We start from the raw sequence: 27,037 nt of genomic DNA on the forward strand, positions 1-27,037 counted from the left end.
AGTAAATAGAGAGTCAACTGTAGCATCAAAAGGACTTTAGGAGCTCTGAAGGGTTGGTTCTGTTATCAAGAATTAACGATTTAAAATATTTTATTTTTAATTTGAAATCCATATGATATTTCGGCTACTGCGATAATTATGAGATTTCGTAATATAAGCGTAATACTCCGCTAGCAGTACGGTTGGGTTAATAAGATCTTTTCGACTCATTTATCATTAATTTATTGAAAAACATGGAAATCTAAATTACTTTCAGTAATTTTTTGGACTTTTTCAGAAATTTGGACGACATTTTCCATTTCAAATGCGCAATAACATTACGTTTCTGTAAAGATAATTTAACACCTAGATTCGAATGTTTATTCAGAGGTCTGTCGGCCGTTTATTGCAGTGTTTCGTATTAATTAAATTGTACGCTGTAATTTAGATATAGATAACCGCGTCGTGGTTACATTCATGACAATGTAATTCCAATGTATTTTTACTAAAATGATGAAAATTCAACCGGGTAAAATAATTTTAGACTTTGGTTAAGCATTTGGAAAGAAAAATAAAATTTCCTTCTAAGAAACGTGTCGTTTTTAGGAAATTTCACACCTGATATGTTAATATCTAATGGTGTATCTTTATAATTCATTCTCTAGTTCCATTCGAAGGATCAGTCTTTTAATATTAAAATGAGAGTATGTTTAAAGCAGTATAGTGTAGTATCGGCTACAAAGAGATTATTATTTTAAACATGTTATTTATTATATTATTACACTTGTCACATTCATTAATTTCACGTTTCATTCAGATGATGAAAAATGATAAAACTTATTAAAAAGCAGAAACCGTTTGGATGAATTGAAATCTACAATCTACAATACGATGAAATCCCCTCACTTCAATTGATAGAATGATCGACGATCAACAAAAACCAACTACGCATGAGTTCATAACACACCCATCTTCGCTATGTCTTTTTGTTTTCATTTTACGCAAACTATGTTTATTTCAAAGATTTTAACTACAACCAGAGGAAACCTCATGAAAGTTTAGTATTAAAACATTCAACAGCATTTCTGAAACGTTATTTTGTGATTTGGTACACATTTTTAATACGAATTCACGTTTGACATACTTGTGATTGTTGATAATATATTTTCTAAATGTCTTGGCTGTCTTTGTGAACTCGCTTAATATATTGATGATTCAACTATTAACGAATCATTTCAGAATAGCCTGTCTCTCCACTCATTAATTATTGTCAAATTATGCCATATTATGGAATTTCACTTTTTCAGTGAAAATATTGTGTTGAAATGCTTGCGGTTTTGACAGATACAGCTGATAATAGTATGGATGTTTGGCTATAATCAATGAATTAGCAATGCGACACGAATTGCAATTAATTTAAACTAAACAGCATTAGTCATTTTTTAAGCTACACTTCCGTGTATTTAGGCTCAGTCTAGTAGAGGTTTTCTTTAACCTCTTCGGTTTATACACACAAGTGCCATTCACAAAATAGCATTTCTGTCCTAGAAAACGGTACTTTCACATTAAACATAATAAATTTGAACAGACAGACATTGGATCCTTGTTGCACATATATTTATTGAATGGATAAACTCCACACACTTTATTAATGCATATTTCTCTCCGATCAAGCTTGTTACCTAATTTTAAAAAATTATATTGTTTTAATCTTACATGATGGTTTCTTTAAAATAGCCTGTTTAAATAAATATATATATGTATATATATGAAAATTGGCACAAAACGAAAAGGAATAGTTACCTACTTGCATAGTAACGGATGGGTGTGTATATGATTGAGACATAACATAACCTATCATCGTCTACTCGATTAGTTCCACGTATTAACAGAAAATGATTTGTATGATGGAAAGCTTTCTACTATATTAAAAAACCTATTACGGTCATTACAACATTATATCGACTAATTTTGCATTCTGCGTCAACAAAAATGGCAGCCGCGTTATTGTTACTTCGCCAAAAAATATACATTTATAACAATATCGAAATACTACCTATCACACGTATTGGTCCGAGCCATTTATACATACAGAATCATTCAACAAACATATTCTTTTCAAAGTAAGACAATATTATAAACATACTGGTGATTCATATTATTATATTAACCTGTCAATGGATAAAAACTGAAATTGGATTTTTTTTAAGATACTTAGAATTACAATATTTTCTTGAGCACATTAATTAAAATAGCATTTTTTTTTTCAAATAATTGTACACATTCATTTCGGTGACTGAATTAAAAATATAACTGCATTTCAATTATATCAACCAAGTGAAGGCCGATCGTAACAACATAACAGTGCATTCATTGCCCAACATAATTATAAGCATTTGAATTGTCGAATATCCGCTAAATCCAAAAGTTTGACAAACGGTAATTTTGCTTTGTATGGAACAAATTATACTTTTTTGTTTTTTTTTGGGATTCTGATACACAAATAGATTTAATATTGTCCACAAACGCAAATACAGTAAAACCCTGTTAATTCGAAATTGACAGGATCGAAAATGGAAAAAAATTGTATATATTATGAATACGTGTATTAATTAAGGCGCTAAGTACCAAAAACATAAAAACTGTCATTTTTATAGAAAAATGTTCTACATACCAACGCCAATAATGCCAATAACGCCTCAAGCAAGTCAAAAAAAATACAGCAAAATAATTAAACCTGTAGACGTTGTAAGTCCGTTGGCGTGTTTTATTTATAATGGTGTAAGTAGCACTGCAGTGGTCAACGGCATTCAATATAAAATAGCTGACGATGGTGTGTTGACACTTGCGAGTTCTTAATACCTAAAATCATAGAAGCTACCGTGATTGCTTCACACTGTAAAAGTACATTTTTCAAAAGGTCTGCTTCATGAAATTTTACTGCAATGACTCGGTATTTTGTAACTACAGGCAATACTACTTTTTGGTACTTAGAGCCTTATTTAATACACGTATTCATATTATGAATTATAAACAAAACAATAATTTTCAACTGTGTATAACAATGTTTAATTGTGTATAACTGTTCTATCAGATTAATATCGGTGGTGACTAGATGGTTCACTCAATTAGTGGAAATCGCGTTATAAATCAATTTTATGAATATTTCGATTTACGGTGAGTTTTCAATTAACCATGTTTGTATCAAAGGGGTTTTACTGTAAACGTTTATTTCGAATTTATGGAAATAACTAATATTGGAAACGTATGACCATTGGCGGCTTAATCCGGAAAAACCTAGCAGGTCAATTTTGAATATATTATTTTAATTTGCCTTTTCGTTGTATACTGAAAAGACGTATTGCAAATTGACTTTTTATACATTATAGAATAAGTGCTAGAAATTGTTATAGGTCGGTACCTACTAACCCTTCAAAAAATGTCCGTTTTTCATAACGCCAACCCATCGTTAACCGAAATTGCACACAACGCGTTATAATTTTTTGTAAATCAGGTCCACTTTTCTTTCTTTGCTTTTTGAAAAATCATCAATCACACGATTATAAAAATTGTCTATTTTTCCCACATATTTTTTTTCAATACTGAGCATTGCAAGAGCGGTCAGTCTATCCTGGCCCTATTGCGTAGAAAGGTTTTTATTCTTTTGAGAGTGGAAAAACATCTTTCACTTTCAACTGTTGTCATTGGTATGACGCAAATAAATTGGAGAACTTTGATCGACTCGGAAAATGTTTCGTTGAAATTATTGCTGAGTAAAAAATGTAGAAGAGAAACTGCACTAATAGCGCCATGCAAATCATCTCGTTGATAAAACACCAATAATTCATTTTTTAACTTGATTATGTTTATTTCTTCTAACAGTTTTACCAAATTTACTTGACGTGTGGGAAAATTATTTTTAAAATCAGTGTAATTTTCTTTATTGAACAAATCGGATATAATGAGATGATCGTTGGATGCAAATCGTGCTTCCATTTCCATTATAATTGTATCACAGACTTCAATTGCTACTGCGTGCGTACTAACTGCTTCACAAAAATGTTATAAATCACCAAAAACTCCTTATATATTATTAAAATAACCAAAGGCATTCGTCAAAACCTGTCAACGAATCCGAACCGCATACACAGTTGCGTCTTGAGACCAATTATCTAGTCAGTGTTATCATTCTGTTTCATTTAATTAGGTGAAAAAATCTTTTGTCTCACACTCGGGCATTGCCGATATTACAGTAATTCACGCACCGTTACAAGCTTCGATCTCGTATTTTGTGTTATATCGATCTCTGTCTTATGTATGAGAAACGAGAGAGAAAATTTTATAAAAATATTCAATTTGGGTCAATTTTCAGACTGCCGGCGAACACAATATTTTTGTTCGGGGAATTATCGCCCAAACAAAAAAAGCCCAATAGACTGGGTTGACACAATATCGCGCGCCCTATAATTTCAAATCCACCGATTATTATTAATATTATTATATATGACATTGCACATATTATTAATATTATTATGTCGATTGTAATGCCGGGTCCACACCGAAAACAAGTCGCGCGACAACTCGTTAAATTTTACGATAAGCATGATAATTATCGTAAAATTTCTTAAGCAATTATGATAATTATCGTAAAATTTAACGAGTTGTCGCGCGACTTGTTGCCGGTGTGGCCGCACTTTTAGGTATTTATTTTGGCAGGTCAATGACCGAATGACCTATAGAGGGAGCCGCCAGTGCGTATGACTGATTCTTGCCGTAGAATAAACATGCGTAAAAGATAACAATTGATATAATATGTTATATTCTACACACAATCGGAAGAAATAAATTGCGGGTGTCCATGATGAAAAATTGTGAAGCATATTTCTCCGTTTCAAATTTTTTTAAACACTATATTGTGCAGAAATCATTGAACTAGAAAATGACATTAATTCAGTTTTAGCATTTATTGTTGTTTCATTTTTCCATCTTCTAATCTCTTCTGTATCTTTCTTACTCCGCAGTAGTCTCCCGCAGTGAGCTGGGAATGGTAGAACCATACGCATATGGTAAGCACTTGAACTTTAAAAATATTTTAAAACAGATTATCAGGAATTTATTTTTATAACAGATTACATGGCCTCGCACTATCTATGCATATTACAATGCTGGTGGTGGCCATGTTGTGTGCTTTTCAAATATAAAAACGTGACCAAAAAATGGAGAACTGTACAAAAATTACAAATTATTACTTCACTCGGTTGATTGATTGATTGATTAATGTCTTGAATTTAATTAAGGACATTTTTTAATGCATATGGTAATTGACATAATTATACTGCATCTATCTTATTATCCTTTATTTTCTTAGATCAACTAGAAGCACAAACACCTTTATATTAGTTTGATATCTGAGGCAATCTATACCAAAATGAAACCAAACAAATTTAAAAAATGTATATAATTCATACACCTGGATCAGATTGATTGAAATTAATATACAATTTATAACATATGAAGAGGAAAAAGAAATTGTCCTTAGATAATATGATTCTTTTGAAATTCAAGTACCTAGTCGATAAACAAAATTTTGTATATGAATTTTTTATAATATGTTATTAGATATATATATATGAATATGTATTTCTTGTCTATTTTATAATATTATAATCATTATCTGCTTTGATTGGCTCACTTTATTGTATTGATTAAAACACATCCTAATTAATTATTTATTCGAAACAAACATGGCATGAGAATTAAAAATGTGATTTCCGCTTAAAATAAAAATTTCAATACAAATTATTGTTTGACAAAATACACTGAGCGGAATATAACATAATTTGAATGTGAAAATGGGGTGTCTTTGAGCCATTTATTAAAAAAATAGTTACGTACATTTCAGTGCCACATTTTTTTTTTTTGCAAGAATTCAAAAATATAAGCTCATCTATTTGCATTTACATTACTTTTAATAATATTGTATTGATTGTTTTGCACTGACACTAAATTCAAAAGTAAAGTTTATAAGATCTTTAAAGTGAGTATCAGAAAAAAAATATTTTTATTTCAATATATTTATTTATTCATAACACTAAATTCATGTCAAATATTGAATTGAATCATGAGGTTACAGAGACGAGACATTTGTCCGTGTGTCATAAACAGTACTAATCCATAGACAAGACATTATCGTTATTATATTTGTGACTTTTGTTCACATTTCGGGAAGTTAAAATATATATATTATATAACACTAAACTAGAGATTCCAAACGATCAGACGCACAAAAAGCCAGTAAAATAACGGTAAGTCCCTAATGCCAATGTTTTTTCAGACTTTTTTTTTTATAGTTTATATTTTATAATTTTCAAACCCTACGCAGTTTTGTACATTTCAAAAGCGGTCAATACAATTCTTAGGTAACTCATAAAAAAATATGTTGAAACAATTACTATTCAAACTATAATAGTTAATGTCGATAATTGATTGATATTGTAAAAAAAAAAATATTAAATTAAATTATTTCAAACAATGACCGTTTATTTTTTTTTGTAGCATAATATTTATAAAACATAATTTTACTTTGTATTTTGTTTTCATTTTAATTAAACGGTAAGAGGAATATTGAGTCCCTTGAAACAATACATATAATCATTCTTAAATCACATTTTTACCATCACGCTCGACAGTTCTAAGCAAACATCGAGAAATCACAATATATCACAATAAAAGTTTTTTTTAATTTAAAATGTATAAATCGTCAACGCGCGTAACGAGAGTCATCATTGATCCACCGTTGGAGGAATACAGTCAATCTTATTATTTAATTGCACTTTGATAAAACATTTTTATAACAACAGTTTATTATATTACGCACGCACAAGAGCACCGGTTCAACCGGGCGGTTTACTGTTTTTTTTAAAGAGTTTTTTTCACAAGGCAAGGGGGAATGGAAAATTTAGATTTTAAACGACAACAAAATAAAACGAAACACTTTGTCCTATCGATGGTGAACAGTCATACAGTCTTTTGATAATAATATTGCACTGCCGTTCATTGAACAGTTGTAGGACTGAGTATTTTCGGGGCAGAAGCGTATTGTATTTGATAGAGTCGGAGTTGAATCGGCGCCACGTCGATATGGTTGGAGGATGTGCTGCCGCTTCGGTCAGCTGTAGCGAAGCGACCAGGCGGAGCGACCTCCTCCGCGTCGGGGTCTCCGCTTCCATTCGTTGAAGACGGTTTCCCCCGCGTACACGCCGCTACGATCCATCCGGACGTCATGATTATACAATCTTCCGAGCCGGTCAGTTCTCGCCTCGGACTGCGCTGCGACTCTGCTATGCAGAATGGCAGGCGTCGGGCGGATTCTGAGGCGTCTGCGCGGCGGGCCGGCAGTCGGCCGGTTCTCAGTCCCAGCCATTCTCCTTGACCATGTGCGCCAGCTCGATAATGAACTTCCCCTCTTTATATTTTTGGCTGGATTCAAATGCATGCTCCTGAAAAATATAATATTAATAATTAAAAATAAGATCTTCGCAATTTTTCAAATAATTTAAAAAAATATTTCTACAAAACACAGGTTGATTTAATTTTTCACCCGTCTCATTACTTCTATTTTCTCTCTATTATCTCTGAATAATAACAGTTCTGTGCATTTTGTATAACATGTATAATACTAAACTTGTAAAACTTGTATAGATACATGTTTCTGACGCTTGAAACATTCATATGGATAAGAAGTTTTATTTAGACTTTAGAGAATCTGACATAACTTGAAAGATATAATAATATTTAAAATAATAAAAATATGCAGTATATATAATTCAGAGAAAACGCTGTTCAAATACCATAAATTATGTTTTCTTCCATTAAAAGTATTCATTGGGTCTATTCTATACCTATTGACTGCTAAAGTGATAAAGTGATAAATATTATCAAACTTAGGGTAGGTTTGTGTCAAAGTATTAGCACTTATTGTAACAATTACAAGAAGTTGGTTGTAATTGTTCCAATAAGTGCTATATTTTAACAGACTCTTGGCTGTGATAAAATTTAGAACGAGATAGACAGTTTTGACTGTTTAGACGGCTAGCTTATTGTAACAATTATAACAGGTACCTCAATACAAATATGTAATAAATACTATCACTTTATCGGTCGATTAACGCCATGTGTATAGAATAGACCCGCAAGGATCGTCCCTTTCAACCCCTATGGAAGAGCGTCTCATGTGTGAATCACACGATTAAGAATCGTACCACAATTAAGACACAGCAGTTAACATCTAATGGCTCATCATGGAAAAAAAATATTTTAAAGAAAACTACATAATCGAGTTTAAATATATATGATATATATTTAATTAGAATAAAATAGAATGAATGTTTACATATTTCCAGCCCAGCATAGTCTTACAGCTCTCGCAGTATATATCCGCCACGGCGTGAAGTCCAGTCAACAAAACTCGCTCCTCTGCCGGTCCGCACCCAACATTCACTCTGGAAACACATAAAAAAATATTGTAAATAATAAATTTCGAAATATAACGTTGCAAATAATAGATTATAATATTATGTATTTGACTATGTCATTGAACAAGCATCTTCATCATATGAGAAAGATAAATGTAAAATTTGAAATTTCTTTAGATGCATAATATGCAATTATTATTAAATTCAACAATTTTTTTTTTTATTCAATAGGTATTTCAATTCTCACACCATTGCAATCAAGCATATAAAATTAAACTAAATGCTATGAGTTCATCATAACATACAAGATCTACCACCTAAACACCAGTTCAATTAATAATCGTTTTAATGATGTATTGTATCAATTAAAATAAAATACACCAAGAAGTACTTATTTCAGATAATTTATTTCAGAATAATTATTTCAGATAATTTCAGATTGGTTTCGTGCGGTTCAATAGTACATTCTCAACTGCTACGAAACATACACTCTTTCAGCTATTTATACCAACAAATTTGTTGAAGACAGTAACACCAGCGGGTCTATTCTATACACAAGCCTGCTTTCGGTCCCGCTACGGCAGCAAAATATGGTAGGAGCGTATTGAATTATTAAGGTGACGCATCAGTGAAACGGCAAATAATTTTCAACTGTAGGCGCGACGAAATTTTGGACTCGCTCGCATTCAGTGAGAGAACGTCGAGCCAGAAACACGTCAATTTGCTTCGTGATGGCGACGGGCCAATTAATTCTTAAATCGTGTAAAGATGACTAAAAACGTTACCCATTTACTTTAAAAAGAAAACATGTCAATGAATATATTATTATTGTTACTAATAGAACACGTTAAAGTGCCCACCACCACCCGTCATATATGCACAACCGTGGATATGCACGGCCGCTTTCTATGACGCTTTAAACGTGTCTGAAAGAAGTGATTTTAAGTGCTCATTCCGTCCCGAGACGGAGCCGCATGGGACTGATGCTGCAACCATGCACCGTAGTGCTTAAAGAAGAAAGTTAAGAAAGAAAATTTTTTGTTTTTTGGACTGGCTCTGCTGTCCGCTGACGTTAAGCGCTTTGTGTACCCGCATACTGAGTGTCACGAATTGAAATGGATGAGTCTACAGAAGAGTCGGGACTATCCCGCTCCCCATACGACACTGCAAATTTCTCAAATGCCGCAAAGTTGGCCTCGGTTGCTACCAGATCTCCATGACCAATTGGGCCCGTGTGAGGACGGACCCTGGCAAACAGCTCCGCTCGTTCGAATTCCATAAGCGGGCAATCCCAGAGGATGTGTTCAACATCTTGGTGGTCATGCCCGCAGGTACAACCCGGCCCATCTACTATCAAGCCAAACTCGTGGAGTCTGGCGGCGAAGTTGCCATGGCCGGTGAGGAACTGGCTAATCCAGTGCGAAGGTTGGAGTCTTCTAGTTTGGTGCCTGCAGAATACGTCTGGAAAAAGGCGGAGGAAAGGAGGAAGGAGAAGGAAAGAGGCGGTCCACCTCGCCTGCCATGCCGCAAATGCGGTCTTGTACACAATGTCACTTACAGTCTTCCTGTAAGGAACGTCCTCAGATCTCTGCGGTGGTGTCAGATGGACACCGGCGAGTGTTGTGCTGATCCCCCTCAAGAGGAGGGTGATCGATCCTCTGACTTGGACGTGCAGATCGAGGGGTAGCACCCCCGCGAGTACGGCAAGCGCGTCAGTAGAAGTTGTGCGGTAGGCTTTGGTAAGCGAGATCAGCGCAAGTCGCTGCCCGCTTAGTAGTGCGCGTCTCACGAGAGTTAAGGAGTTTACTCGGGAATGCCAAATGCTGGAGGCGTAACCGGCAATTCCCATGAAAATTGCGCCGTATGCAACCTTAAGGGCTCTAGGCTTAAGTCCCCAATTGCTGCCTGCCATTCGGGCCATTCTCTGATAGGCCGAATTGGCCTTAGAGACGGCCGTCTTGGCGTGGTGAACGAAAGACAGCTTGTCATCAAGAATTACTCCCAGATACGTAACCCTTTCGGAGAAACGCACTGAGGTCTGGCCAAAACGAACCGTGGGTGGCCGTCGAGTTATGTTGACCCGAGAACTACCCCTGAGGAGGACAGCTTCCGTCTTGCTCGGGGCAAAGGTCAGCTTGTTCAGCAACCCCCAATTAAGGATTCTGCCCAAGGCGTCCGTGGCTGCACGCTCAAGTGCCGGTCGGCTCGTCGCCCCAACAAGCAGGAGCAAGTCGTCGGCGTACGCAACGAGCGTGCAGCCCGGAGGCAGTGGCAGGGACAGAACGTCGTCAAACAGTATGTTCCACAAAAGGGGACCCAGGACGGAGCCCTGGGGACACCCCATGGTGGTCCTCCTGTGAATCAGGTTGAGGCCGGAGTCGTAGGTTATCTCCCTATTGCTGAAGTAGCTTTGAACCAAGGCAAAGAGGTCCCCGGGGATCTGTTTCAGCCGAAGCTTTGCCAGAACCAAGGGCCACCACGCAGTATCAAACGCGCCCGCGATGTCGAGAAAAATCCCGGCAACGAGGTCCTTGCCAGAGCTCTCCACAGAGTCGATCACAAAGCGAATCGCATCCTCGGTGGACTTTCCGGGTCTAAACCCAAATTGTCTTTGCGAGATTGGACAGTTTTCCGACAGGTGGGACTCAATCCTGCTGTTTATCAATCTTTCCAATATCTTCCCGAAGACGGGAAGGAGCGTAATCGGTCTATACGCTTTCGGGTCACAAGGAGGGCGACTGCCAGCTTTGGGGATCACCGTGAGGTGACCCTTCTTCCAGCAGTCGGGGAATATGCCACTACTCATGCATTCTTTGTAGAGTTGCGTGATTTCGTGTGAGGCAAGAGACCACGCCCTTCTCGCTAGCGCGTTATCTATGCAGTCAAGCCCCGGGGCTTTGCCAGCCGGGAGGCTGGCAAACAGGATCCCTAGTTCGGACATGGTAGTGGCTGCGGATCGCGGAGTGTTTAAGGGGAGCAGCGCATAGACGCGAAGCTGCTGAAATCGGTCGTTGTCAATGTCAAGCGACTCGTTGTCCTGCGGGATAAGAGCATCCAACAGGACTGTGGCGGACTCTTCAGAGCTATTGGTGAACGATCCGTCGGGGCGCCGTACCGCCGACATGACTTTTCCGGGCCGTGAGCCCAGCTTCATCACGCGGAAGGGGGGGGCCCACGGATCATTGCCACCCATTTCATGTTACTAATAGAACAATAAACAGAACATAAAATGGACGTATGTTGGATTTATATGACAAATAATATTTCGTTTGACAGGCGTCATTTGCACCCGCGACCCGCAATCCGCGCATCGCCTAGCAACGATCTTTTTAGACCGTGCCTCAACTGATGTACGACCCCGTTATTGCCACAATTACAATAAGTTAGCAATCTGAACTGTCAAAACTGTCTATCTCGGTCTAAAATTTATGACAGGGAAGAGAGGTGCTGTTACAATAACACTTATTGTAACAATTATAACTAAATTATTGTAATAGCAGCCTTGTGTATAGAAAGAATAGACCCGGTGGTTGAGAAGCTCTGATTTGATTATTTTAGTTTTATTCAAAATTGTTTTCCTTATGATATTTTGAATATTAATCATCAATTAATAATAATATTTAATGAATATTAATTTTCTGACACCACTGGTTTTATAAAATACATTCCATTCATATGAATAATGTTGTTTTAATGAGACATTTCTTTCAAACCTAGTAAGAGAAAAAATCGAAATGTATTTATAAGTAATAAGATTTTATAGTTATTAAAATATTATTCTGTGTACTATTTATTATAAACCATATTATTATTATCTTGTGGTTACTTGAATTTGATTAATAATAGGGACATGAAAGGCCCATTATAAATATATTATTAATTCAAGACAAATTTTACTAGGGTTTTCTTCTTACATAATAATGGCAACACAACACTGATAATATTTTAAACTCGACTGTAGCGACTTGACTTCCGGAAAAAGACATGATAATTGATAGTGGACATGAATTGGCCCCGTGATGGAACAGTAAGGCCCCTTGCTCAGCTAGGCCCTAATACTAAGTTACCCCAGTGACAAGGTTATAAATAAAACAATAATATGTTTCTGTTCATATTTTTTATGCTGTACTACTTTGTATTTTTTATTAAATAGTTTCGAAGGCTTCTGGCTTTTTGTAAGTAACTTTCTAAACATCGCTAAAAAAAACTAACGTACAACATACATTGATTGTACAGTAGGGCAGTGATTTGGTAACCATTATTGGTCATCATTTGACTTTCTGACCTTTGATAATTTGATATTGGTTCATTTGTAATATTTTCTTTGATGACACATGATTACACTTAGGGCCTATGGAAGAAAAACAAAATAATTAAAGACTCAAGATGTGCCATTTATCACCAGTTTCAAATAACGTGACTTCTTGTTGATGTAAGGAATTTTTACAAACTTCATTTTTAATTTGTACAGTAATTTCGAGTAATTTTGTACCAATAGTTTTAACATTGGCCCACATTATTTTCTGCTTTTTAGGATATTAAATTTTGATAATTTTAATAAATTTAAATTATTAAGCTGTTTAAACCTTCGACGTGACAAAATTTGAATAGTGGACACAACAAACTGCTACATAAACAGAAACATGACTTCACCATGATCATGAGAGGTTCATAATATGGGCCTCCACAGGGTGGAGGATGTATTAGCAGATTTTTGTTTTTACGAGAAATGCATGTTAGCCACTTGGTCAACCTATTAGGGCCATACTCTGAGACTCCAAACACAAATTTAAAAATAATAGTTGTATTTGCCAGACCCAGGATTCGAACCTGGGCACCCACGACATTCTAAACCAACTATTACTAAAACAAAAAATTATTAAAATTTAGTTTATTAAGTTTTCTAAGCATCGCCTAAGAGATTTTTGACTAATTCATCGTTTTAATCTTTTTTATATCTATTTTAAAAAACATCGATTTTTATAAAAAATATAAATGTGTATAACTTGAAATCCTTTTTATTTATATCAAATCAAGCTTCAATATTGGGACCATACATTAATAAAAATAATTGATATAAATAAAAAGGATTTCAAGTTACTTACACACATTTATATTTTTTATAAAAATCGATGATTTTTAAAATAGATATAAAAAATATTAAAACTATGAATTAGTCAAAAATCTCTTAGGTGATGCTTAGAAAATTTAATAAACTAAATTTTAATAATAAATATGACCATAAAATATATGTAATAATAAGATGCGGTCCGATTCAACAAATTCACATTTTTTACAATTGTAAGTTTATCTTTGACTTAAAATAAAAAATATTATTCTTTTTAATGTTTTCAGATACATATTTATTAATTAATACAGTTGAAATTGTAAATTATCAAAAAAATGCAAGCTTCGTATTTTTCCGCTAGGTGCCTCTTTAAAAAAGGCTCAGTAAAGGCTTCACCTTAAGCCGCTCGGCCACCGTGGACGTAGAAAATTAAGGCAGACTTTAACTTGAGTTATCTAATTACCAGAAAGTGAGGAGCTCGTCATCATCGAGTGATTGTAATACATCCGATGTAACAAATACGTACATCCGACATCGAGCGCATTACAATAATAAATGAGACATGTTACATCGGAGGTTTCTGTAATTACTTTTGTTTACAGTTTGATAGTATATATTTAATATTGAGGGTCTCAATAAACTACGCAGCCTAATTTCAACGAACAGATTTTTTTGTTTGTTGAGAAAATTGCCGCATCGGAGGTTTAAACAGCTGAATGATGACTTTGACACGCTCCAGTTCTCTAATCAGTGGGTCGCAGATACGAATCCCGCAGCCGGGTCAAATTCACATATTTTTATATGCGTCCGGATCAAGAGCACGGACCACGGGTTGGTCAAGAGAATGATTAAGAATTACTTCACGCAAAAGGTGTGCTAAGCCCAACCAGTACATAATGTATACTGGAAGTTCATAAGCTTTTCCTCAGTTAAGCTCCATTAAAGCTACCCGCTAGGTAGTGGATCCCCTGATATACTTACTATTTTAACCATTTGATGAAAGTTATCACGTATTTTATTTTATTGTATTTATTATATTTTTATTGCACAACACAAAAATACAGCAACCGAAAAGGGAACATTGTAAAATATTACTTATATGCAACGCCCAACCCGTATAAAACATCATGCACCTCCTACCTACTTATAATTAAATAATTTAATTATTTACATATTATATTGTAAATATAAAAGATAATTAAACACAGGGGAATAAATACTTACACAGAATTAAAGAGATACGCCCTACCATGGCTGCCTTGGAAGGACTGAAAATAAAAGAAAAACAACACATTAATACAAACGTAATAAATATCATATACTTACACATTATTCCCAACTATTAACTCATGGGCGCTTGGTAGCCCGCGAGCCCCTGACAAAACTATTACCGCTAGACAACTAAAAATATTACTAACGAATTAAATGTAGTTTGGACGTGCTTCTCTTATCTATGGGCACTTTGATGAACATATGTCTCTGTACTTCCGATGGATGACTATATAAAATCCACTAAACAAGTTTATATATGGTTATTTGTCAACTATGGTTTCCATTAAAAAAACATTTTACATTTGATCAGTTTTTGTACATTATTTATTTGTTGACGGGCAACTTAGCTCCGGAGCATAAAATGACAATGACACATATTACTTATCACTTATCAGTCTTATCACTTATCAGCAACATCTTCTTAGCTACGTGTTAAAACTGTGAACTAACATGCTCGGCCCATTTTTAACCGCACTTCCATTATAAACTAACAAGCTCCTCCGATTTAGTAGACAACAGCGCCTAGAAGCATAGCCAAGAAGATGTTGCAGAAGAGTAGCAGGTGGGAATTTTGAAACTTTGAAATGACTTAAATTCCCTGGGAAACCATATACTTGGTAGTATTTCCATATATACCTACCACGCTACATCTGTTTATTGACTACATCTATGGGGCAAACAACACATGTTGGTTTATATCACAGAACAGGTTAAAATATTATATAAATCTAAAAAACAGTCGCCATAGATTAAGGTTTCGAAGCCGGGTTCGATTTATTACTTTATGACATAAAACAGACAATAAAAATACTTTCATGCCTACATCCTATGACACGTCTGTATCATAGTAGTACCTATGCATTAAAGGTTTGGAAGCAGGGTTCGGTTTATTACTTTGTGACGCAAGAAATACAAACCACGCCGAAAATCTTCAATTATTACCGATATTGAATGCGCACTGTGACAAACGGACGTAACTATTGAAAAATATATATTATGTTTACGTTTACCACATATTTCTCCACACTGTAGAAATAAGCCTTGTTACAGCCTCACCCGGAAGGCAACCCACTTTCCATTATTTTGCGTTCCCTCGTCTGCAGGGCAGGTATCATGCTTCGGAAATCGAAGCCTCCTCCGATACCCACCGTCCAACAGGCAGTATGTATGTATTTTTTCAAGATATATCATTATTGTTTATTATTTATTACACAATAATATTATTTAGTATCAAATTGATATGGCCGGCGTGTCGCCGTTGTCGCGATCTGGCCGCAATGCTAAAATGTTATCTAACAAATAAATAAATAATTAGAAATACTTCCGCGCATGATGGAAGGCCAGCCGTGCCATAGAAGGAGAGCCAAGGTTACGCGGCAATACTCCTCGGGCAATATGTATCTATTTTATTTTATTTCTATGCAGGCTTAAACATAAAAATAATATCAATAAACAACCAACAACGTCAGTGTCTTGCCGAGAAGTTGATACGACACACAAAGAGATTTTACATAAGGGCGGTCCGCATTTTAATTTAAAAAAAATATATGTACTTATATTAATTGTCTGACGAGATTGGACAATTATACTATACGGCGTATTATGTTTTCGTTTGTATTACAGTATTATATTGTGTCAATTGCAAATTGTAAAATGACGACGTTCGTAATAATACCTTTTTAAATATTATATTGTATGTGAGCATGAAAAGACAGAGCATCATAACGACATATACATATTTCCTTTAAAGCCTACGGATTTTGCAGACTTAGCTATAAAAATTACGCCAAATGCAGCATTTCTTGTAACAACTACTAGTTTAAATCGTCGTAATTTAGTAAGATGCCTGTAGCTTAATTGGAAAAGCATACTGGCGCGAATTCAGCAGATAGAGGTTCAAGTCCCGTCGGGTGTCGTATTTTTTCCACAAAACCTTTTTTTCCAGTGAGGTATGTGCATGAAATTTTTTCAAACTATGTAGGTATATCCAAATTAATCATTTTCGTCCCAAGGGTAATATAACAAAATAATGTTTCGTGTTTCATGAAGTTTAATTAAATTTTACGAGTATACAACCTACTGCAAACTGTGTGTGCTCGTGTAGCTTTTTTATTATTTTAATAGATGCAGGTGACATCAATAACTATGTTTATGCAAGTCACTTTAACGTATTTTCACTATAATGTTATTTTTTATAAAATCTAGGGGGCGGTTCGGAACCTTGAACGCGTATCACACGGGCAACCACAATAACGTCAGTCTATCTATCTATCTTGTACACCTCACAAATTCAAAACAATTTATTTTTCAAGAGATATTTATTTATACACCCTCTAATTTGAAGAATAATTCGAAATTAAAAAAAAAACTAAATAATTACAAGATAAAAAGAACTTTTTATATACCACGTTTTTAAATTTTCCGTTGAATCATATTATAAACTTGACAATTCTATGTATTAATAATTTAGGACAAATAAGGCAATTGTCAACAAATCATTTGTTTTTGCTATTTTGCAACAAACAAATATAGAATACTGAAATGTCATTTTGATTTCCATAGTAACGCACGTATATTATTAATAATTTTGTAGCTAGGACCACCGCCTTAGCAACCAATAATAATGGATTGGATTACGGATTTCTTCCGAAATAACTTTTTATACAAAACAGAACTAACTGAAAATGAATTCAATTCTACTTAAAGATGGCTAAAAGTATTAAAAGAATGCATTGGCATCGTGTTCTGATATATTCTAAAAGTTTCAAATGTCTAGCTAGTCGGGAAGTTAGTTAAAAATCGATTGCAAGGTTTGTACTGGATAAACAACCACCGGACAAACAAGAATACGAGCTAAGAAAAACGTGGTAAAAAGAACAAACTCTATAAATACAAAATGTCAACAATAAGTATATTAATGAATTTTTTGTATGTACATATGCACATACGTCATGAGGTCTGTGGATTGGTTTTGAAAATGATTAGACGTTCTTGGGTGAAAGAATTTTACACGGATATTCATCAGAACTGGTGTATTACATTTAAAAAAAAAACCAAAGCCCCCAACTAAAATGACATCTATGAATTTTACAAGATATACTGAAGATAAATGTAATAATATTATATTATAATATCCAAAACGCATCAAACCAGTAGAACACGATGATGACACATACCACAGGAAACACGTTTCACAGATAAGAAAAAATACATAATAATTAATTATACACGATTATCAATAGCGTTATGCTATTAATTTCACGTACTAATAACATATAATATATTATTACAAGCGCGTTTAAACCCGGAAAACTGTTTCACCTGTATTGAAAAATACTAAACGAAAGACCTGTCAAGAAAGAAAAACTAATATGATTCAAAATGATAGCAAAATCATTTAAATGCAGTTGGGCTTATTTTCCTTATTTGTAAACGTGTTTGTAGTACAATAATATGAGTGGTTCACAAGCATAGTGAACCAGGGCCATTCTGGTTATTTTTGAGTAAGCTAGGTTCAAACATAATATTTGAGTATTTCTTATTCTGTAAAGATATGATTTCCCTTACATAATAACTTAAATGTACTCAAACTAACACTTCAGAAGTGCAATCATGCCCTTGCATAATTAGAAATACTCAAATATTATGTTTGAACCTAGCTTACTCAAAAATAACCAGAATGGACTTGGTTCACTATGGTTGTGAACACTCATATATCAGTGGGTTTATTTTATAGATAGGGGCGGCTATCGAAGGTAGTTTATCATATTTATGTTATGAGGTATTATAATTGTTACAATAAGTTAGCCGTCTAAACTGTCAAAACTGTCTATCTCGTACTAAAAGTTAACACAGCCAAGAGAAAGGCTGTTAAAAGACAGCACTTTTTGACAATTTCGACGGTTAACTTATTGTAACAATTAACCACCTCAATCAATGACATAGATATGATAAACTACCGTCGATAGCCGCCTTTTGTACAGAATAGACCTACAGGCATGTTGAACTTCAAGTAGACTATAAATCCACTAGCCAGTATCAAAACTGCCAGTGATTTACCACAGTTTCCTATCATCATTCTACAACTTGAACAAACGTATTATATTTGTCTGAGAACGTTGAGGCTTTACGAATTAAACAGTACTACACAGAAATCATTAAATTTCTCATTCGTGATAAAAATTATAACCCTTGCCATCGACAAAATAATATTTCACTGTACAAATAGCCTACTAAGCGACGGTGAGAGAAAACTACATCTTCACTTTCTCTCACTGCAGCGTTCCGTAACTGATACAATACTAATGAAGTGATACGATACGAGTTCACGCGTAACTATATAGGTTATAAAAGTTGCTAAAAAGATTACTCAAACATAGTAGGGCTAAGTCGGGTTCTTTCCACGTTTGATCAAATGCTACGTATTCGAGAATGTCGACTAATTCGTATGCTCATAATAATATGCTCCAAGGGTGGAAGACACACAGATTACAACATTGCTAAGACGAATGTAGTGGAGTTAGCTTGCGACCGATAGAGGAAAGCGAGGGCGTTTCCCAAAGGCAGCCGGTTGTAGCACCAATAGTGAAACAAAAGATGACAATTTGAGGCATAATAGAAAGTGTCTCAATCAAGAAAAAAATGTATGTAACCTTCACGTGCGGCCCAAGTGAAACTTAATAATGACTATTTAAAACCTGTTAAAATTCAATTAAAATCTCATGTTGAAAGCACCTACCAATATAATCAATTATTTTTTAGGAAAATTATAGAAAAAATCCTGTGTTTCATGGTTCTGTCAGGAAAATTTATTAAGTATACATGTTTATAATGTTCCATATTTAAAATGTGTCGTTGTTTTTTGCAGATTCCTTTGCCCCAGGAGCGAATACTCCGCGCATATCATGCTGCCCTGATACTCTATGGCGGACGGTAATTCTATACGAATCTTCTATACTTAATCGAATTGTGCCATTGATTCCTGCGCCACTCAAAATCGGTGTCAGAGGCGGATGTATTAAAACCAAAGTTCAAATATTTATGCAATGTGTCCATTAATCTCCCGATAGGTAGGCAATGGTTGCCATAGACACACAAAATAATAATAACGGAGCGAATAAATCAAATCCAACGCTTGGCCGACATTAAATGTAATGTCAGAGATCAACGTTTGGCAACATCTCCATCGTACAAAATGTAATATCTTTATTGCACACATCGACGAGTATTATCACATTTTATTACGTTCGATCTAGGCATTAAAAAATATGACATTACTCTACAGTCCAGTGATGTCCAACATTTTTGAACCTAAGGTAGTGTGATAACACTGATAATCACAATTAGAATAAACGCAAGTATTTTGAGTTTTGTTGTGTGGTTTATTCAGGGGAATTATTCTTTAGAAAAATAATTCTGTGGAGTGTTTTTTGTGCATTTTTAACATTATGTAAGTAAGTCATAGCCCCCACAGGGGGGGGGGCTGACAGGGCTCTAGCCTGGAGGGCCGCGTTCAGGTGGAGCCCGGCGAGGCGAGTCGACCAATAGAGATAAACACACATCACAAATTTGCTTTAATAGTAAAAAAAAAGTCGCCTGTGGCGCCATTTTCCTTCAATAATGTTATTATTTAAAATTATACGGTTGTACGATATTTTTTTGAATTGTGTATTGAAACTCGACAACTCCATAATTCAAATGGATGTAAGTATTTAAATATACAAAAAACACTAAATATACACATTAATTTTACCGCGTACACCATTTGGAAAACGCTACTGTAGAGCATCACACTGCCTTTATCCTTAGCGATAGGTAGGGAGGGCACCAAAGTTCCTAGCCTGGGGACCGGTTCAGGTGATGTAAGTATCTAACGATCTTTCTATCAATTAATAATGTTCTGATAATTGTTTATATAGCGTGCTCGAGTATGCATATGGGCAGGAAATAATAAATAGTGACAACACGATACGCATGCGCGACCTAAAGACTATCGGCGATAACGACCATAATATAATAAATTAATACATGCACGCAACAATAATGCGGATCTGTGCACCTTCTTAAAACATCTGTTATTATAACTTTAAAAAGTGCATCGCAAGTGAAATGCGGCTCGCGTGCCACAAGTTGACCCGCAATCATTTTGCTTTTTTTCGAATCAGCGATCTAACCTTTTGTTACGATAGTCAGAGCAACGATAAATTTAAGAGATTGTCAAAAAAGTGAACAAAACATCGATGCAATCAATGGACCGACTAAAACTACATTTTTTTTATTCTTCGCTCGAACCGGATTTGGGTTCGCATTAATAATTCAACAAAGACTTGATTTTAATTAATGAATATAGTATCTGACCGAATAACTTTTGCCATGTCTCAGTTTCCAGTTTGATCATTTATCTCGCAAACTAAAATTTAACACTGTGCTCAGACAGTAGTTATAAAACAAGATAATGCCGCGATTTGAGATTAAGTAACGCACACACTGACCAAACTTTATTGGAGTCTAACACAATATTGATAATACAAACTGGGCCTGTTAGTTTCAAAATCGGTTACTTAAATGCAAATAACTTCGAAAATACCTTAATAGGAAATCTCCGAACTGAGCTGGATTCTAAATTCGAACACGATATAATTATTATCTTTTGTTTTCTGGGAAACTTCTCAAATAGACTCTAGTAAGAAAAGCCTTACGGATAATTCCTAATGAACCTACGAAACTGGAAACAATGTGGAGCCATCATCTACATATTGTCATCTCTCATAAATATTTCATGTAAATATTGTAAATAATAAATTATTAACACAACACCTATCACGTTATGCAAAAGCATTTTTGGTGTGTCGCATGCACTCATTTAATATTCAGCAAATTAATTAATCAATTACAAAATAAATAAATTAATTAACATAGTAAACACATTATGAATCACAACAACCAGGACTCGGACTGGACCGGAGCAGACCTAAATGCAGCTCAGCTTCGTAAAATTCTCGTGAATCCTTCCGTTACGTGTCATAAATTGCATTATAAATTATCTGCAAACCGGCTTACTCCATTTGGGAAAATTTTTCAGGAAGGAGAAAAAACAATAATTGAACTATCGAGCGGAATTTAACAACTCCAAAAATACACTTAAATACAAATACACATAATCTGCACTATGAATTAATAAACTATTTTAGCTTCCCTTTTATATACAAAGAACATTTATATAAAGAGCGGAGTTGGTCCATTTACGATATTGGAAATTTGGCATCTCAGTTTATTTTTACCACGTTTTTTTTATTATTACCACGTCTTTATTAGATCGTATTCTTGTTTGTCCAAGATTTGTATTGGACGATAGAAGATTTTTAACTAACTTTCCTACTAGCTAGACATTTGAAACTTTTAGAATATATCAAAACATGACGACAATGCATTCTTTTAATACTTTCAGCCATCTTTAAGCAGAATTGAATTCATTTTCGGTTAATTCTGTTTTGTATGGAAAGTTATTTCGGAAAAAAATTCGTAAAAGTAAAACACTATTATTGGTTGCTAAGGGGGTTATAGCAAATAAATTATTAGTATGTACGTGCGTTACTATGGAAATCAATATGAAATGTCAAAATGACATTTCAGTATTCTATATTTATTTTGTATTTCTATCAAGTACAAAAAAAGTATTTATTAAAACATAGAATTGCAAAGTTTATATAATTCAACATAAAATTTAAAAACGTGGTATATACAAAGTTATTGTTATCTTGTAATTATTATATGTATAGGTTTAGGAGATTGAGAATTTGTGAGCATAGACAACATGCTTTATATTATAACAAAATTCCATTAAAATCGCATTTTCAAAAGCGCAGTTTGCTTGTTTGCAGATGAAGCAGTCGATTTTCTTTCTGAAAGTTCAATACGAATAAACACTACGTAAAAACGAACAAATTTTAATATTTTAAGAAAATTATCGAGCGCTCCGGTTCGTAAAATTTTCCATTTGTAGCGCTGAGAACAACGCTGTATTATTTTGTATCTCGGGGTGATTGATTCATCGTAAGAAACTATTTTAAATTATGTATGTAAAGATATCGTCTATCTATATAATCTTTGTCTATACTCTATGATTAAGAGTGGGAGTTCTCTCAAAGACGCCGGGAAATCAATCAATACGTGAATAATTTAATACGGAGTTTCATAATAACACACAAAATAAACATTGGATAACTTGAGGGGCACTTACTTAGTTCTTAGGATAATTTGAGTAGGGTGTGCACAAAAAACAATGAGGAAATAAAGATTTATGTAGTTTTAAAAATTGTGTGGTTTCGTGTGCTAAATGAGGCATTATACCTACTGATAGAGTATACGTTTTATAACTTTGCATTTTTTGCACTTTTTACTTCACTAATACGCCTATTTGCTTTATTACTTCGCATAAAATTAGATCAAATTATATTCATGTGTATTAATATATGTAGTACTTCATAAATAAATGAATGGATAATATATGTAAAAAATATATTATATCATTGTGCAAAGTTATGAAGCATATTACACTCTTCCTCACTACAAAGATACTTTTTAATATATTTTCCAAGATTGGGAAAAAAATATACAATTGCAACACCTGCATCAAAAAATATAGGAAACGTCATAATAAATGTTCGGCTAACAATAATTAACACTACAGGATTTGTCAAAAGCCTATTCTCGTTTCGAACAAGGAATAAACATCCTACTTTCACATTGATCGCGAAGAAGAACGCATGTATTGATGTAATGACAATGTGATTCAACTTAAACCAATCATATAAAAAAATGTATAGTTTGTAAGGAAATATCTACATTATTTACAGGAACTTATCGCAACTAAACAGGGAGGTCTATAATTGATAATATCGTAGCAGGGGTAGTCAACCTGGTCCCTACCGCCCACTTGTGGGCGTTCCAGCTTTCATGGTGGGCGGTAGGGGTTTTAAAAACATTTTTATCATGTTGTCATAAAATTCCCTGTGACAATTTAAATTACAGAAAATATACTACATATTTGTATCGTCATCGTATAAGTTTAGCTCATGTTACGTACGTGAAATTAAATGGCGCTATAGATTTATTCTAACCAAACTTAGCGAATGGTAAGTAATTAATATTAAGTATATGCTTTAACTTGCTGTGACTCTGCTTTATAAATTTAATAAAGTAAAATTACTTCCCTACTTTATAAATCACTATTACTGTGGAACCGGTGGGCGGTTAAAAAATTTGACTACTAACATAGATACAAAAGTGGGCTGTAGGTATAAAAAGGTTGACTACCCCTGTTGTAGAGCAAAGATTCGAAAGGCCAAATTCGTATGTTATTCAGATTTAATATGCAGTTGTTCGAGTCCCAGCTATCTGATGTATGGGATTCTACATTCTTCTATACTTGTCATGTGTGCATTCCAGAATTTTCTTAATTGTCTTCCATATCTGATTAGATCTTCAACTTTGCAAATGAAAACAAATATAATATTGGTTTCATTATAATATACTCGTACTGGCGCATTATCGTTATCTTTAAGATGATTTTCAAAGCATTCTAAATTCTTACACCGTCACTATAAGTAATTTTCACCAAAATGTTTCTTAACATTATCGATACGTAAGAAATGACAACAGATAGAATATCTTAGTCTAGCAAGACTGCCTGACCTCATCTTTAATTGCATAACGCCCTCCGTCCGATTACAACATTGAATAAAAATATAAAAGTTCTCCTCCTTGTGGCAGCCCCGGCCGATTAATGACGGGCGTCTTTAATGAAAATTAAAACAAACCACGTGACCCGTGCGTTGGGCAACACAGAGCGTTCGAAACCGAGAAAAATTCATAGACAATCGGCGGACGCAATCTAGAGCAAGTTCAAGGTTCAACCGTAGGTGGAGCTCGCATCGCGAATATAATATTCGCACATGGTAACACTGAATCAAAGCCAAGGGCGCAAAATTGTTAAGTTCAACGAAGAACATAATGATATTGCTTGATATAATTGCTTACCAAACAAAACACTAGTTTAATCATAACAATGCCATTTTCTCTAACACATCAAACAATTAATTCATATTATATGTATTTATTGAATATCATTATTATAATAATACAGCATTTTAATTTTAACTTGTAATTAAAAGTATGTTTTTATTTTGTAAAAAGTTGTTATTATTTGCAGATATAGTTTGATATTATACAAAGACCCCCTATGGTACCAGAAGTCGGCCATCGTAATCTAATGCGTAAAGCACGGAGTTCGTTTCCCGGTCATGTAACTTTCTTTTTCAGTCTGGATGATTGTGTGATTGATTTACTAGACAATTTTTTCACAGCTATTATTAGTAGCTACCATCATTGGCCCTCAGCAGGCGCGTATTAACCAGTACTCAGAAGTAGGGCTACGCGTTGACAAGGGCCCAGGGATTTAAAAAAAATCCAAAGTATGTTAATTAAAAATAGGCAAATTCTTAGAAATCGGAGATCATACAATATGCATTATGAAATAGTTTATTAAATTGCAACAGCATTTTTTTTATTCATCAATGACGGTAGAATTGCAGATCTTCCTCGAAACATTTGTTAGTGAATTACGAAAGGATTTTTTGATTAGTAAGAAGGATGCTCTGTTTTTGACATAAAAATTGGATAGTCAAGATTATAATCCAAAAGACAAAGGCAAAAAAACAAAAAAATACGGAACCATTTTAAAAAGGAAAACCAATTATATTGTGGAAACAATTTTCTAACACACTTTGCGAAAAATCCCCCCCCCCCCACACCACAAATGGCCATGATCTGCAATATATTATTGGTTGTGGAATAGTCGGAGACCAGAAAGATATCTATTAAATCGATCTTAAAGCAACGACAGCATTTAAAATTAACGAGTATAGAAGTTCTTGATTGCTTTATTGATTAATACTTATTTATTATGAAGTGCAGGATTTCACGCTATTTTTTTAAAATATATTGTGCCTAGATTTAGTTAAGAATATAGGTAGGTACATATTATTATCCCGACGGTCCCGAAAGGTTAAATGTTAAATCCGTCCCATGTCCTCAGCCTGTTGTAGTTTTAAAAATAAAAAAATAACATATAATAACAAAAAGAAGTTATTAATTATCGAACTATTGCTATTAAAAACGTATTTATTATTTTATTTACTCCTATTTCATTAGTCGGAACATCCGACAACATTATGACAACACTGATTATAAATACAATTACGTGATTTTTCGATATGAATAATTAAAATTGAATAAGAATGCATGTGAAAAATAAAAACGTGTCCGTTGCAAAAATACATTGCAATACGTAGACATTTAACGAATCAATAAATACAGAAGAAACAATGGTAGAAAAAGTAGACCAACAAACGAAAAAATCATATTACGCGAAACTAATCACTGCTGCGTAATAAGCCGGTGATTTATTTGGGCTAAGCGGATGACGGCCTACGCGCGTCTACGCGTTACGCAACAGCTACGGCCTACGCTGGCGTAGCGATAACGTCTACGCAATACTTGGAATAATGGATCATAAACGATTATCGATTTGTTAAATGCCAAAACGACTATCATTGTGATAATGAGCTATGAAAATGACAAATAATACACACGGCAATATATAAATGCATCTACATAGATATTCTTTGAAAGACTTTTCAATATTCTTTTAATAATATATAGTTTTACCAGATTAGGGAATGTCTTATTAACCCGGCGCCCGCTTCTGTCACGAAAGTAGTACGCGAAATTGCGCAAAACCACGGGGCTACAGCGCTTCTGTCGCCAATGTTGTACGCAAAAATGCGCCGGTCGATTATGTAGAATATACATGACGCATGATTTTGAAATCTCTACCATAATTTGCCTTATTTCATTACCAACGGTGACATATATATAATATTGTCAAATAAATTATGTTACAGAACTAAAACTTCGATGTTTGACATGCCTTCGACAGGCCGTCAATCTACGCTCATTTAATTTTGGCTTGAAACATCGCGCCACTTTACTGCGTTTGCGCAGTATGCGTAATATCACTGTTGTGAGAGGACTGTGCAAGGAATCGCTCTTGTCGTTTTTCCGTACAAAATATTACGTATTTTACGCGATCTATTGTATTGTGTGAATACTATTATAATATTTATAAATATTTTGTCTGTGTTATTGTTTATGTGTTTTTAACTATTCCATTCATGTGTATTAA

The 27,037-nt window shown here is 34.3% G+C and overlaps 1 protein-coding gene across 11 annotated transcripts in view; it reads right to left on the reverse strand.

Moving 5' to 3' along the window:
- Window positions 1-6,325: 6,325 nt before the first annotated feature.
- Window positions 6,326-27,037, reverse strand: part of Ypel (Yippee-like) — a 314,557-nt gene continuing 293,845 nt past the window's right edge. For all 11 annotated transcript variants that reach the window (XM_085944848.1, XM_085944845.1, XM_085944846.1 and 8 more), the window contains 3 exons: window positions 14,746-14,789; window positions 8,372-8,480; window positions 6,326-7,478 (listed from right to left, as the gene is read on the reverse strand). In XM_085944848.1, the coding sequence (XP_085800974.1) occupies window positions 7,389-7,478; window positions 8,372-8,480; window positions 14,746-14,789 (243 nt within the window). In that variant the 3' untranslated portion in view covers window positions 6,326-7,388. The remainder of the gene's footprint in view (window positions 7,479-8,371; window positions 8,481-14,745; window positions 14,790-27,037) is intronic.

Source organism: Rhyacophila brunnea, unplaced genomic scaffold (genome assembly GCF_057557595.1).
Source record: "Rhyacophila brunnea isolate RB1 unplaced genomic scaffold, BYU_Rbru_1.0 scaffold_17, whole genome shotgun sequence".
NCBI lineage: Eukaryota > Metazoa > Arthropoda > Insecta > Trichoptera > Rhyacophilidae > Rhyacophila > Rhyacophila brunnea.